General features: G+C 36.2%; 1 protein-coding gene across 1 annotated transcript in view; it reads right to left on the minus strand.

The window, feature by feature from the left end:
* Positions 1–16,179, minus strand: part of RAB21 (RAB21, member RAS oncogene family) — a 38,479-nt gene that overhangs the window by 10,717 nt on the left and 11,583 nt on the right. The window contains exons 2-6 of the mRNA XM_035002126.1: positions 15,198–15,257; positions 14,349–14,456; positions 10,802–10,865; positions 4,986–5,040; positions 4,421–4,509 (exon numbers count right to left, since the gene is read on the minus strand). Of these exons, the coding sequence (XP_034858017.1) occupies positions 4,421–4,509; positions 4,986–5,040; positions 10,802–10,865; positions 14,349–14,456; positions 15,198–15,257 (376 nt within the window). The remainder of the gene's footprint in view (positions 1–4,420; positions 4,510–4,985; positions 5,041–10,801; positions 10,866–14,348; positions 14,457–15,197; positions 15,258–16,179) is intronic.

Raw genomic sequence — 16,179 nt, forward strand, 5'->3', positions numbered from 1 at the left:
ACATTTTTGTTTGTCTCAAGGTATATTTTGATTTCTCTTTTTGATTTCTTCTTTGACTTATTGTTCAGTAGCATGTTATTTAATTTCCACATATTTGTGAAATTCTCAGTTTTGTGTAATTAATTTCTAGTTTTATGCCATTGTGGTTGGAAAGGATGCTTGATATGATTTCAATCCTCTTGAATTATTAAGACTTGTTTTGTGGTTTAACATATAATTTTGGAAAATGTTTCATGTGCACTTGGGAAAAATGTGTATTCTGTTGTTTTTGGATAGAAATGTTCTGTAAATATCTGTTAAGTCCATCTGATTTAACACATCATTTAAAGCCAATGTTTCTTTACTGATTTTCTGTCTGCATAATCCATCCATTAATGTAAGTAGGGTATTAAAGTCCCCTCCGTTATTTGTATTGCTGCCTATTTCTTCCTTTAGGTCTGTTAATATTTGCCTCATATCTTTAGGTGCTCCTGTGTTGGATGCACAAATACTACAAATGTCTTATCTTCTTGTTGGCTTGACCCCTTTATTATTATGTAGTACAGTTCTTTGTTATTACAATCTATGTTTTAAAGTCTATTTTGTCTGATATAAGAATAGCTACTCCAACTTTCTTTTGGTTTCCATTTGCATGAAATATCTTCTTCCATCCCTTCACTTTCAATCTCTATGTGTCCTGACATCTAACCTGAGTCTCTTATAGGCATATAAATAGGTCTTGTTTTTTTATTCATTCAGTCACTCTTTCTTTTGGAGAATTTAGTCCACTTATATCTAAAGTAATTATAGGTATGTGTTTACTGCCATTTTGTTTTCTAGCTGCTTTTGTAATTCCTTTCCGTTCTTTTCTTCTTCTCTTGCTCTCTTCCTTTGACATTTGATGACTTGCTTCGCTGGTATGCTTATATTCCTTTCTCTTTCTCTTTTGCATATTTACTACAAGTTTTTGCTTTGTAGTTACAATGAGGCTTACATATATCAACTTATAACATCTTAAGTTGATTCCATTGTAAAGCTCAACATTATTACTCCCCCACCAATGTTTTATGTTTTTGATGTCACATTTTATATCTTTTCATCTTATGTATCCCTCAACTAATTATTGTAATTATGGTTATTTTTACTACTTTTGTTTTCTACTCTTCATACTAGCTTTATAATCAATAATATACTACCTTTACTAAATATTTACTTTCCAATGAGATTTCTTCTCTCAAGTGTGTTCTTGTTACCAATTAGCACCCTTTCTTTTCAGGTAAAAGAAGTCCCTTTAACATATCTTTAGGGCAAGTTTGGTGATGATGAACTTTAGCTTTTCCTTGTCTGGAAAGTTCTTTATTTTTTTTCTTCCCTTCTGAATGATAATTTTTCCAAGTACAGAATTCTTGGTTTGAAGTTTTTTTCTTTCAGCACTTTGAATATATCATGCTATTCCCTCTGGCCTGCAAAACTGCTGCTGAAAGATCTGCTGATAATCATAAGGCGGCGGGGAGGGAGAATCCCTTGTATGTAACAAGATGTTTTTTGCTTGCTGCTTTTAATATTCTCTCCTTATCTTTCACTTTTGACATTTGCTTAATAATGTATCTTTGGTGTGGATCTCTTTAGGTTCCTCTTATTTGGAACTCTCTGGGCTTCCTGGACTTGGATGTCTGTTTCCTTACCCAGGCTGGGGAAGTTTTTAGCCATTATTTCTTCAAATAAGATTTCTGCCTCTTTCTCTCTTCTCCTTCTGGAATCCCTCGGATGCCAATGTTAGGCTATCTGATGTTGTCTTATAAATCCCTTAAACGATCTTCAATTTTTTCACTTTTTTTTCTTTTTGCTTTATCCCTTTCACTTTTTTCTTTTTGCTGCTGATTGGGTGAGTGCCACTGCCTTGTCTTTGAGTTGACTGATCATTTCTTCTGATTCATCTAGTCTGATGTTGAATATCACTAGTGTATTTTTCAGTTCGTTTATTGTATTCTTCAGCTTTGTGATTTCTACCTGGTACTTTCTTATATTTTCCATCTCCTGTTGGAAGGTCTCATTGTGTTCATCCGTTCTTCTCCCCAATTCAGTGATCATCTTTATAACCATTACCTTGAACTCCTTATCAGGTAAATTATTTATCTGTTCCACTAAGGTTTTTTCCCGAGGTTTTATATTGTTCTTTCATTTGGAACATACTCCTCTGTTTCTGCATTTTGTGTGACTCTCCATGTTGTTTTCTATACAGTAAATGGAACAAGCAGCCCATTATATTTTTAATAGCTCCCAGTAGTTGAGGATGTCCCAAGACCTATCAGTTCCCAAAGGGGAGGATCTCAGCACCTAGATTCAGAGTGACTGGAAGCCCAATCTTTAGGCATCGGCTTTCAAAAGTATGCAGATATAGGGATTCCTGGGTGGCGCAGTTGGATGAGCCTCCAACTCCTGGTTTCAGCTTAGGTCGTGATCTCAAGATCATGGGATCGAGTCCTGTGTGGGGCTCCATGCTCAGAGGCAGAGTCTGCTTGGGATTCTCTCTCCTCTCCCTCTGCCCTTTCCCCCGCTCATGCTTTTCCTCTCAAATCTTAAAAAAAGAAAACAAAAAACCCCAAAAGTATGCAAATATATAGTCCTATAGGACTGCAATCATAAGCCCCACTGGCCACCAGGGCCAGGTGATCTGGAGGTATCCCCTGGATAGCAGTCACAAAAATTAGGGCTCCAAACAAATGGAAAAGCTCTTCCTATGAGCAAGCTAGAACAGGTAGAAGAAGAGCACCAAGATGGTGCTCACAGCCTACTGTCCTTGAAAGCAGCTCCAGAGGCCACTAAATGTGTCCCAAACCTGAAACTTGCCCCTCAGGCCACAGTCATGATGACTAGCTAACAGGCATCCTTCACAGAAAAATTGAGCTTGTGGGTCTGTTGCTACTTGCTGTGCCCTGTGGGTGGTAGTTGTTTAAGAACTCTTTCTCTGTTGCTTACAGTCCCATGGGACCCATGACCATAAGCCCCATTGGCCACCAGAGCCAGGTAATGCAGAGGTATCCCCTGGCAGCAGTCATAAGAATTGGGTACCAGACAGGGATATGAGCTCCTTTCTGAGTAACATCAATTATTAAAGTCCAATGGGACCAAGAATACAAGCTCCCCTGGCCTCTAGGCCAGGTGATCAAGATAGATTTCCTAGGTGGCAGCTGCAAAAATTGGGGCACCAGATGTGTGTAAAAGCTCCCCTCTGGGAGATAATGGTGCTCTGGAGCACAGCAGTGGGAGAGCATGAAGATTGTACCTGCCAGTCTCTGTCCTGGGAGAGTATTCTATCAGCAGGCTCCTAGATGTGTGTTAAACTATATGCCTTTAATATAAGCAGGTGAGCCTCCCTCACTTTAAGTTGGTGTGATCAGCTGCCTCTGAGCTGGGACCTGGGGCAAGTGAGTCCAAGCGCAAGCCCTTCAAGAGCAGTTTTTAAGACTGCTTCAGTCTTGTAGGTCTTGGGATGTGAGCCATGCTGGTTTTCAAAGTTAGACGGGGGAATCATCTCTCATTTATATCTTAAAGGTTGAGATGCCCACTGTGGGGTTCAAAGTCTTCACTCCTTAGGGAGAAGCTATGGGTTTTTCAGTTCCCTTCTGGTTGTGGGTCACCACACCAGGGATGGGGTTTATGGCAAGATTGTGTTACAGCCTCTTCTACCCTCTTAGATGTGGTTTTCTTCTTGTTTGTCCAATGTACAGCTGTCATTCAACCAGCCTTTAGGTTTTTTTTTTTAAGAGGAAGTTGTTCCATATATAGCTTTAGACTCAGTGTGTCTAGAGAAGTTGGAGATCTTCTGATGTGACCATCTTGAACCAGAACCTCAATAATTTTTTTTTAAAGATTGACTTTACTGTTTTTATTTATTTATATTTTCTTCAAGTAGGCTCTACACTCAATGTGGGGCTTGAACTCAGGACCTGATATCAAGAGTTCCATGCTCTACTGACTGAGCTAGCGAGGTGCCCCTCAATAATTTCTTAATATCATCAAATATCCAGTGAGTGTTCACATACTCTGTACTGTCTGACAAATATTCTTTTTCACTACGTTGTCAAATCAAGACCCAAATAAGATCCATCCACCACAGTAGGTTGTTATGTCTCTTAAATCTGTGTATTCTCCTTCTATTTTTATTTTTGATAGTTATGCATTTATTTTAATGTGTACTTGGCACATACCATCTCCATGATTTCATTATCTATTAACTACTTCTTGAAATAGGGCTAAAGTAGATCTTTAAGCTTTAAAAAATGAGTTTAAGAAAAAATATTAAGCAAATAATAGTACTGGTAGATGTGAGAAATCATTAATGTGGTCATTAATGGAGACTATAAAACATCACTTAAAAAATATTACCAATATTTTTAGAAGAAAAATTTTTAAATATATAAAATCTGAGTATACCTACTTTTACAAAGGTCAAGAAAGAGTTCCTCAATTCCTTTGTTCTGTTTGGCTGAAGTATGATAATGTTTTGCTCCCACAGATTCTGCATACCTTAAAAAAAAAAAAGTAACATCAGTGATTGATAAAATATTTTATTTTTGTCGTAACTGCTATTTGAATTTTTTTAAGTAGCAATTTTAGTGACTTATTACTAATTAACCCACATTTAGTGAAATTAAGATACACTGAACCAAATTTTAAATAAGAACATAAGGATAACAGACTTGAAATTTTTAAGTTAATTTGGAACCCAAATACTTTAATAAAAGTTTTTGTGACTATTTGATTATGATAGGTTTTTTTGGCATCACTCTTTACATTTTTTACTAAAATCAAAAAGAGAAGTGAGAATGGAATATTTTTAGATGTTGTCAAAAGTCCAGAATTTACCAGTGCTTCACTGAATCCAATAGCTCACTTTATTATTAAGAGGTTTGAGTAATACCTAAATGGTAAAGCACACTGTGCAAAGAGAAAGACTTCTACTAGGGAGTGACTAGAGGGAGGGGGAAAGGGAAAACACTTACGATTCTGCTTCTTGAATGGAAACGTGTCTCTCCTTTTCCAGGTCTATTTTATTACCTAGTTTGAAAAAGCAAAAATGCCTATTCTTAATATTGATTCATTTTTATAACAAAACAAAGCCAATTCTAAATACACAGTTGCCATTTTAATTACCTGGAAAAATAATACAAATCCCCATCAGACTTCTACATTTCCTTAAACCCTATGATAGGAGGGTTGATCATGACTGCAAGGTAAATGCCTCAATGTCCTTCAAATGGCCCAATGCATATCCCTCCTGAAGCTGCAGCCTCTGTCAGAGAAAATAACTTTTCCAAAGAGATGGGCACTTTTCCTTGATTTAGGATATAATGGAGACTAACAGTCACTTGGGAACCGAGGAATAAACTATGATTCTTAGCCAAATGTAAATGGTTCCCAATCAACATACAGCCAGTCAATAATTAAGCAAGGCTACCTTACTATTCATGAAATATATTAGGATAGACTCTTGGACCCTAAGGGTATTTTGGTTTCCTGATATGAACCGGTTAAACATAGCATTTAAACGTATGGCCTTTTAAGCACTTCACTACCACAGGAGAGGAAACTGTACTGTTTAACAACATGAGAGAACTTAATACATGCACATCATACAAATTTAAAATTACTGAAAATAAGTTTAGCTCTTCTTAAACAATGGGACAAAACTGAGATTATGCTAAAAAGCCACTAGAATAAAAGTGAAGAAACTGCAAAATGCAGATTCCTTAATAAATACAGTGTAGAGGTTAAGGTGAGTTGGCTGGACACACAGAACACTAAAGGTAATGGAAATAACAGAAAAAGGAGAAAATACCCTAAGAAAGGATATTTCTTTTTATTTTATTTATTTATTTGAGACAGAGAGAGCAAAAACAGGGGTAGCAGCAGGCAGAGGGAGAGGGAAAAGGAGAAGCAGGCTCCCCGCTGAGCAGGGAGCCCAATGCGGGGCTCGATCCCAGGACCCTGGGATCAGGACCTGAGCCGAAGGCAGACACTTAACAACTGAGCCACCCAGATGCCGCAGAAAGGATATTTCAAACAAATATTTTCATTTCTATTATGACTTATAAGGGGAGAAAAAGGAAACCTTTGTAAATAAGGTCATCTTTTCTTGGGACCTTAGAGAATCTAGAAGACAATTTCAGATAAGGACTAAAGTAAGCACCCACTGAAAGATCCAATGTTTATAACTGAGAAGTACAAGCCCAGACATGCTGTATATGGAGGACCTAAAATAATCTGAGCACCGAATTGCGGGCAGCTGCAAGTAACTATCTGACACCATAGCCAAAGCATGAGAAGGAAACAGACTATATACTAAAGCTTAGTGATTACCAACAAATTCAGTAATGAACTGTTCCTTCTTTGAACAGTTATCTGTTTAACTCAGCAAGAAGAACATTTTAGTTCTGATTTCCTACATTATATTTGTCAATAAAATTTTAAATTTGCTAAATATTACAGCCAATACATCTGACAGTCACCTGAAGAAAAACAAGTTTTATGCTATGAAGAATGCAAAAAGCACCACCTAGTGGCCAGTGGTTCCAATAAACAGAGGCACAAGAATTCTGCCACTCAAGGCAAAACGGAAGACTTTTGTTCCAATTAACTAAAACCCTATGAGTTGTATTTCTCAATCTCTAATTCCTCTGCTTTCAAATTCTACCAGAATTATCAACATCCATTTTTTAAAAAATGAAGATAAAGATAATTTGAGTAATGCCTCAAATGAATATCTGAGGAAAATTATTCGTTTATCATTAAAATAGAGCTTTTTTAGTAAGCTAATTACTATTTTAAACAAAAAAAATTTTTTTTACCACTATTCCTTTCAACCATCAGTGTCCATAAAGGGATTAATAACACAGATTAAGTCATAAAAAAACTGCATTTTGGTGACTGACATCTTTCCAAACTCAAAACCTTGTTAGTGCCTACAGTTGTTAAAGGCAAGACATCTGAAGGATTAAGGCTTTGGGGCTCATCTATTTCAATGTTACTATGCAGCTATATAGGGAACTTTCTAATAGGCTTGAAACACCTGAAAACAAGGATTACCACCAACTAAAGTATAGTACTATAAAAATTAGGGGGAAAAAGTTGGCTGAAGCTATTGGAGAGGAAAGGGAAAAGCCACCCTGCTAAGAATAGTAAGAACTTTATCTTCTTTATAAATACAGATTTGAATTAAGAACATGAAAGGGCAGATGGCCTAATGGCAGTAAAGGGCTGGAACCTTATCTTGCTTAGACTGTATGGTGGTGTATGGGCCAGTCAAAAGAAGCCTTCAAAGGCTTTAAACCTGATAAAGCTTGTTTTTATGTCCTGGATCACTTCATAACTATGTAATTTTGGGGAAAATTACTACCTCTCTTAGTATCACTCTGTACAAATGTAGCTAACAAACTTAGCATGGTTGATATGAAAATATGATAATATAAAAGACCTAGCATATAGTACATGCTCAATAAAGCAGTTATTAATATCAGCTTTATTCATCACAGTGAATGATCAAATGGAAAATCATATTATTATGAGAAAATTAAAGCCCATGATAGGCAACACATTTTTTACTACCACCCTGCTAGCTTCATCTAGCTAATTTAGTTACTCCAACACTCTAGGAAGTCTTCCTTTAACTTCCCTCCCCCCAAATATAGTTTGGTTTGCTTCAGTGCTATCACAGTACTCTGTACTTCCCCCTTCATAGCATTTATTGTAATATATAATAACAGCGTGTTCTTCTCCCTCTCGCTACACAATAAGCTCTAGGAAAATAAGGACCATATCTGTTTTGTTCACTTATTCTTATACTACACTATTCCCAAGGCTGGTACATAGTAAGCAATATATAATGTTGGTTAAGAATATGGGCTTGATCTAGCAGACAGACCTAAGTTAAAATCCTAGGTCTACCTTAACTAGCTATGTACTTTGGGAAGTATCAAGCTCTTAGCCCACTTCTCATGTGTGAAATGGAAATGGCAACAATACCTTCTTGTAGTGCTGTCAGAAGACTTAATGAAAGCATAAATGTATAGTTCTTAGGACAGTAACTAGGACTCAATAAATGGTAACTATTATTAAAAATAACTGTTTAACAAACATACAAATGTTAAGGACAGACTAGAAGCAAAATATTATCAAATAAAGCAACCACAGCTAAGAGTGCTAATCTGAGAGGGAAAAATCTCTGCTAGCAAAGTATGGAGTTCTCCATTACTGGTTAACACATTATAAGTGGTTTAGATAAGGACCTAGAAGGTTAAGTATTTAATTGACATGAAAAAGCCAGGAGATGATACCATCAAATATAAAGATTCAGAAATATGATGAGTTGAAATTCCTACACTTAAGTTTAAATAACTTAATTATAAAAGAAAAAGATGGGAAAAGCTTGACAGAAAAGCAATACTTATAAAAAAGTGATTCAGATTTTGTTAACTATAATCTATGTAAAAGAGACACTGTGACATGGATGCTAAAAAATGTATGCAATCTTGGGCAGTGTTGGCAGAATGATAATGGGAGAATTTTAAAGAGAGTCATTTAAGTATACATTGGCTCAACAATGTTTGGATTCTAGTGTTCATGTGTAGAAGACACATTTATACACTGAAATAAACCTAGGAAAAAATAATCAGGATGGTAAGAATGTCTACAAGTTAAACCAAATGAAAAACAATTGAAGACTACAGAATATAAGATTTCAGGTGAACCATCCAGATGTTTGAAAGGGTGTCTTATTTAGAGGAAAAGGACCAAATATTTGTCAAATGCCATCTCTATGCCAAGCGTTTTCCAAATTATTATTTAATTTTCATTAAATTATATAGAATCCTGGGAAGCCAGGAGATGATACCATCAAACATAAAGATTCAGAAACATGATGAGTTAACACTGGGAAGCAGTGTTATTATTTTGAATTTAGTAATAGAAGAATGAATTTAGTAATAGAAGAATGAATAAACACTGACCTACTATAAAAAAAAAGAATGAAAATCAGCATGTGGAAAAAATAATGTAAATGCCTATCAATAACAAAAGGATAAACTGTGGAATATTTATAGAATAAAGTATTAGAGAGCAAAGAGAATAAAATGAACTACAACTATATACAAAAACACAGGAAAATCCTGCAAACATAATGTAAAGCCAAAAAAAAAAAAATAATACGAGTTCATACTATATAATTTCATTTATATAAAATTCAAAACAAAACTAGTTCATGCAGAGAAAGACATGTATCATATGATCTCACTGATATGAGGAATTCTTAATCTCAGGAAACAAACTGAGGGTTGCTGGAGTGGTGGGGGGTGGGAGGGATGGGGTGGCTGGATGATAGACATTGGGGAGGGTATATGCTATGGTGAGCGCTGTGAATTGTGTAAGACTGTTGTATCACAGACCTGTACCTCTGAAACAAATAATACATTATATGTTAAAAAAAAGAAGATAGTAGGAAGGGAGAAATGAAGGGGGGGAAATCGGCGGGGGAGACGAACCATGAGAGACTATGGGCTCTGAGAAAGAAACTGAGGGTTCTAGAGGGCAGGGGGGTGGGGGGATGGGTTAGCCTGGTGATGGGTATTAAAGAGGGCACATATTGAATGGAGCACTGGGTGTTAGACGCAAACAATGAATCATGGAACACTACATCAAAAACTAATGATGTAATGTATGGTGATTAACATAACATAAAAAAAAACTAGTTCATGCAGTACAAAGACAAGACAGTATCTGGAGGTGGGCAATGGTGAGGGGAAGGCAGCTGGGTAGTGTTGGGATGAAAAAGAAACACAGGTGAGACCTCTAAGTTACTTGTTTACACAGGTATGTTAAATTTGTGAAATTTTCCTTTTGTGGTAAATGGGCTCTCAAACTTCTTTCAACAATGAATTGCAACTAAAATTCCATGTCACACTTGCCAATAGAAAAGGAACGAGAAAAGGAACGAGAGCTTTTTTAGACTTTATACCAATCATTAATAAACATTATATAACATTAAATAAGGATTATCTGACCCTACTTGGGATAGTAAGCTACCAGCAATATTCCTAAAACTTCTTATAATATGAACATGAAGAATATACAGTTCAAATTAATTATTCTTTTTTTAAAGATTTTATTTATTTATTTGAGAGACTGAATGAGAGAGAGAAAAAGCACATTTTATTTATTTATTTGAGAGACTGAATGAGAGAAAAATAAATAAATAAAAAATCTTTAAAAAAAATATCATAGAAATGATAAAGAAAAAGGGAACCAAAGAGAAATTCCAGAAGTCCAAGAGTGAGTTCTAGAGTTCCTTTATTTTACCCATTAAGAATATTCCTCCACCCTAGTATCATGATTTGCTCATATCCTCGAGTCAAATTTGTCCTTAACTCAAAAACGTGTATAGTTAAATGTATAAAACAAGAATACTAGCCTAAGTCGTTAGTTTTAATTTTATTTTAAAGTAGTTCCTAAATTCTTTTTTTCTAAAGAAAATCTTATGATGAAAAACTAAAGATCAAATTGAAGCAAGTCTGGGAGTTGAAAGTTTACATGGTTAGTTTCCCATTTGTTCCCCAAGGTCTTCCCTGAAGTCTGAATCTCCTGAAAGATCACATCCAAATCATAAATTACTCTAAAATATTAAATATTAAAATATCATTCTTCTTCCTTTCTCATATTACTTTAAAAATGAGAATTACTTATTTGCTATTCTCTAATAACATTAAGGAAACAAAGCATTTTTTTTTTGAAACAGAGGACATTTTTTTTAAAAAGTAATGATACTTACCAACTATACATAAACAGATTTCATTTCCCAACATTTTCCGTAATTCTTTGACCCAGTTTTTTACCTGTGTATACAAAAGAGTAAATAGTAAATCCTGTTGCCACGACTATCATTACAACACCCCAAACTCCACATTGTCAAAATACCTCAGAATTTGTCTAACAGCCCATATATTTAGTTACTAGAAATGTTTAAGTGTAGGATCAGTTATTGACAAACTATATTGCAAACTACAACATACAAACATCCAATGGAATGATCTCTCTCTAGATCTACACAGAGGTATAAACAGAAATACCTGTAATTATAATTTTTCGTAAATCTTCCACAGATCCAAGCAAAACTATTCACTAGAGCAAAAGCATGTCAACTCCAGCCTCTGATAACAGATGCTTGTAGAGTCACTTTGGCCTTAAGAACATCTTAAAATTAAAAGTCTTTTGTATTCTAATTGGTTCTAAATTAGAGGGCATAGACGCTTCTGTGTCACACACTTAAAAGGGGGAAAACTGTATATGGGCACCAAAAAGAGTACCAAAATAAATTCGCATCCTTTAGTGTATGATAGGTTTTTTCAACTTCAGCACTACTGGTATTTTGGCTCAGATTAACTCTGTTGTGAGGGACTGCCCTATGCAATGTATGATACTGAGCAGCATCCCTGGCTCCCTACCCACTAGATATCAGTACCACCCTCCAGCTGTGATAACCAAAGATGTCTCCAAACATTGCTACCTCCTGTGGAGAACCACTGGTATACAATGACTCCAGTAACAAACAGATTCTTCACTATGGATGAAGCACAGCAGTAGGCACAGTTAAGTACACTCAAGTTAAGTAAATTAATCTTTTGAACTCATGATTTTAAATATGCTGATTACAATAAAATAGGATAAAGAACAAACTTGAATACCTCCTTCATTTTTTGTAATGGAATTTAATTTCCATGTAATCAAATCACACAGAACTTATACATCTTCCTAAAAAAATGCACAAACATCTTTAAATTATAAAAGTTACAATAAATACGTGGTAAGTAATCATTTACTGTGCATCTGATCCTACAATACAAATGTAACAGTCCCACACTCCTGTTTTCTGCAAGAATGCAGAGGAACTGTCTTTAATACACCCCAAACTTATAAAAGGAAAGGTACTCAATATCATCACCTTATCTTTCTCAGAGCACGGAACCATAGTTTTCTCAGTACAGCCCCATTTTTTTTATTCACATGTATGCAGAAAGTTTTTAGAGAAGTACTGAACTTCTATCCCTAGTTGATGTCACATAAGAAAAATGTGACAATTTGGTATGAAATGTACATCCTCATCATTTCAAAGGAAACATGCCAGAATCCAATTACATATTACTCTACTCCCTGTATAGGTAGTATCAAAACCTACTAAATCTAACCAACTTTTTAAAAAAATGTGTTATTCATCTGCAAATAGATCCCCTTCTGCAGGCATCCTACTCATTATCTCCATACATTCTGTGGTGAGTTAGAAATGGTTACATATTTTTTACCAATCCTCTCATCAAGAGGTAGAGTCTTGGAGGGGGGCGGAAGTCCCTGCTCAGCGGGGAGCCTGCCTCTCCCTCTCCCCCTGCTTGTGCTCTCTCTCGCTCTCTCTCTCTCTCTCTCTCGCAAATAATTAAAATCTTAAAAAAAAAAAAAAAAAAGAGGTAGAGTCTATTTCCCCTCCCTCTGAAGCTGGGCTAGCCTTGCTTTGACCAAGAGAATGTGGCAGAAGTAATGCTATGCCAGCTCCAGACTTAAGCCTTAAGAAGGCCTGGCTGCTACTCTTAGGATCCAGTTGTCAATGTACACAGCTTAGGCTAGGATATGGAATAATGAGGGAGCATGTGGGAGCATCCTCCAGAGGATGAGACACCAGATGGAGTGAGAGGCCGTAAGGAGAACAGGCCTTCCTAGATGGTCCTGGCCCCACCAAACTCAAAGTTCAATGCAGCTGCATGAGTGACTCCAATGACACCACAGGACCTGCCCAGTCAACCCACAAAATCATGAGAAATAATACAACACTGTTTTAAGCCACCAAGTTTTGGGGGTTTTGTTATGCAGCAAGAGATAAATGGTCACTTTTCAACCTAAAAGACTCAACCTTCTGTTAATAAAACACTCAAACCGTTTCCATTTATGTCAAAAGGCAGGAAGAGACAACAAACAAGAGACCCCAAATAAATTTTTCAAGTATCACTAAACCTGCAAGTTATTTTATCATTCCCTTTTTCTACACCTTGGACTGAATTTTTCCACATGTAATAATCCAAGGACTAATGTGCATTGTTGCTTCATCAATTAAATACTGAAAAACAAATGGAAAAAAAAAAAAACCCACCTAAAACTAAAACTAAAAAGGCAAGCAATTTCAACAGGAACAAACCTGTAACTCAAGGCAAGTAAACTTTCTGCCATGGAAACTACCCCTTTTAGTTACATACCCTTGACAAATTTATTCCAAGAGGGGCTTTCAGAGGAAGGGTGAAATAAGTAATTAATCACCATCCTGACTGTGATGAGAATTCAGAGGTAAGTTTAATGGAAACTTATCTTCGGTTCCAAACAACTTTAAAAATTCTACATTTGTGGTTTATGTTTAAAAGAGGGGTGAAAGGCAACTGGGTGGCTCAGTCAAGCATCTGCCTTCAGCTCAGGTCATGATCCAGGGGTCCTGGGATGGAGCCCTGCTTCGGGCTCCATGCTCAGCAGCAAGTCTGCTTCTCCCTCTGCCCTCCCCTGCCCATGCTAATAATTATAAAATCTTAAAAAAAAAAAAAAAAAAAAGAGGGGTGAAAAATAATGAAGAAGGTTTAAAATAAACGCTAACATTTAAAATTTATATTATATCCTTCAGGACATTTAGTGAGAAGAAAGAGTTTAAGCTTTATTTAGGTCTTCCTTTTCCTCTTTACAATTAGGGAGCCCATGCAGCCATACCAAGTATTCACATGCTTAGTATATATGGAATCAAGAAATACATGTGATTAAAAAAAAAAAAAAAATACATGTGATTTTTCTTTAATAGGGAGAAAAAAAAGCTCTTTGATTTTTATGAAGTTTTATTTCGAATTATTTCCCTTTCCTAATATCTGAGAGAGCCATGTAATAAACTTATTAATAACTGTTATTCAAAATGTAAACATGAATACTGCATTAACAAATATGAGTGGTAACCATTTACACACAAGTTTATTTTACTTTTATTTATTTATTTTTTTAAAGATTTTATTTATTTATTTGACAGAGGTAGAGAGCGCAAGTAGGCAGAGCGGCAGGGAGAGGGAGAGGGAGAAGCAGGCTCTCCACTGAGCAGGGAGCCTGATGCGGGCCTCGATCCCAGGACCCTGGGATCATGACCTGAGCCGAAGGCAGACGCTTACCAACTGAGCCACCCAGACGCCCCTATTTTACTTTTAAAACCAAGACTAATCACATTAGTAAATAAAGGCATGTGAATGGAGACTTGAAAAATCAGTGTTGTTACTCTGTTTAAGTCATCTACCCATAAGTAAATAGAATACCTTCTGAAAGGAATCTTCATCTGTTATATCATAAACTAAAATAGCTCCATTTGAATCTCTGTAGTAAATTGGACCCAATGCATGGAATCTCTCTTGACCTGCTGTATCCTAAATAAAGCAACAAACACTTATTAGATCAGAAGAAAAAAATACATCTGCTATTGCAACTACAGTAAACTTTTGATTAATTGGAAAGTGGGACATGAAGTTACGGATAACCTCAAAACACCACTAAAAAAAAAAAAACAGGTTACAAAAAATTTTTAAAAGTTACAAACAATATTTAATGTTTTACTATTATACAAAAGTTACTTCTCCCCTCCCAACCCTCTTACTCCTCAGCAAACTTCCCACCCCCATTAAAAAAACAGTTCAGAATACCCAAGATGGCATTATAAGCCAGGAATAGGCCTTGCCCTAAATTTAGGTTCCACAGGGGGAAAGACAAGGAAAGACAGCATGCACCAGGACTACTGGTCAAAAGGTACTCCGATGCATTACCCTTGCCCTACTCTCTACTAGCCATTCCCTTGGAAAGTGGGAACATGGAAACACAGAGCGGGAAAAGGCCAATCAGGCTGTCCACCCACCCTGTTCTTTCTCGGACATGGAATCCCTCTGAGTTTACCCTTCCCCCAGCTCAAAGGTTATGATAAGCAATATTCATGTACACAACTGTAAAATTCTTAGCCTGATTTTAGAAAAAATGTTTATTAAAAAACAGCTTTGGCTAAACTTAAACTTACAAAAAAATCCAGAAATTCAAACTCCTATTCCCGAGCCAATTAGTTATTAGAGTACAAAGAATTGCAGAAGCCTTCACTCACTCAATTGAAAAGGTTAACTTACCCATATAGCAAGGTTTACTCTTTTCCCACCAATATTTAACTTCTTCGTTAAGAATGATGCCTAAGAAAAGAGATATACATTAAACAATATTTCATATAAAGTAATGTTTCTTATCCTAAGAACTACAGATGGAAGAATAATCTCAATATGAAACTCAAGTTATCTGGGAGAAAAAGTAATCACTGAGTTCTTTTTTTTTTTTATTCTTATGTTAATCCCCATACATTACATCATTAGTTTTAGATGAAGTGTTCCATGATTCATTGTTTGTGCATAACACCCAGTGCTCCATGCAGAATGTGCCCTCCTCAATACCCACCACCAGCCTAACCCATCCTCCCACCCCCCTCCCCTCTAGAACCCTGTTTGTTTTTCAGAGTCCATCGTCTCTCATGGTTCGTCTACCCCTCCGATTTCCCCCCCTTCATTCTTCCCCTCCCGCTACCTTCTTCTTCTTCTTTTTTTTTTTTCTTAACATATATTGCATTATTTGTTTCAGAGGTACAGATCTGAGATTCAACAGTCTTGCACAATTCACAGGGCTTACCAGAGCACATACCCTCCCCAGTGTCTATCACCCAGTCACCCCATCCCTCCCACCCCACCCCCCACTCCAACAACACTCAGTTTGTTTCCTGCGATTAAGAATTCCTCATATCAGTGAGATCATATATGTCTTTCTCTGTTTGACTTATTTCACTCAACATAATACCCTCCAGTTCCATCCACGTCGTTGCAAATGGCAAGATCTCATTCCTTTTGATGGCTGCATAATATTCCATTGTATATATATACCACATCTTCTTTATAATCACTGAGTTCTTATTAATGACCAAACATTATAATGTTTCTTATCCTAAGAACTACAGATGGAAGAATAATCTCAATATGAAACTCAAGTTATCTGAGAGAAAAAGTAATCACGGAGTTCTTATTAATGACCAAACATTATTTTCACTGAAGACAGAACATTATTTATATT

This window comes from Mirounga leonina, unplaced genomic scaffold, assembly GCF_011800145.1.
Source record: "Mirounga leonina isolate KUSES-001 unplaced genomic scaffold, KU_Mleo_1.0 Mir_126, whole genome shotgun sequence".
NCBI lineage: Eukaryota > Metazoa > Chordata > Mammalia > Carnivora > Phocidae > Mirounga > Mirounga leonina.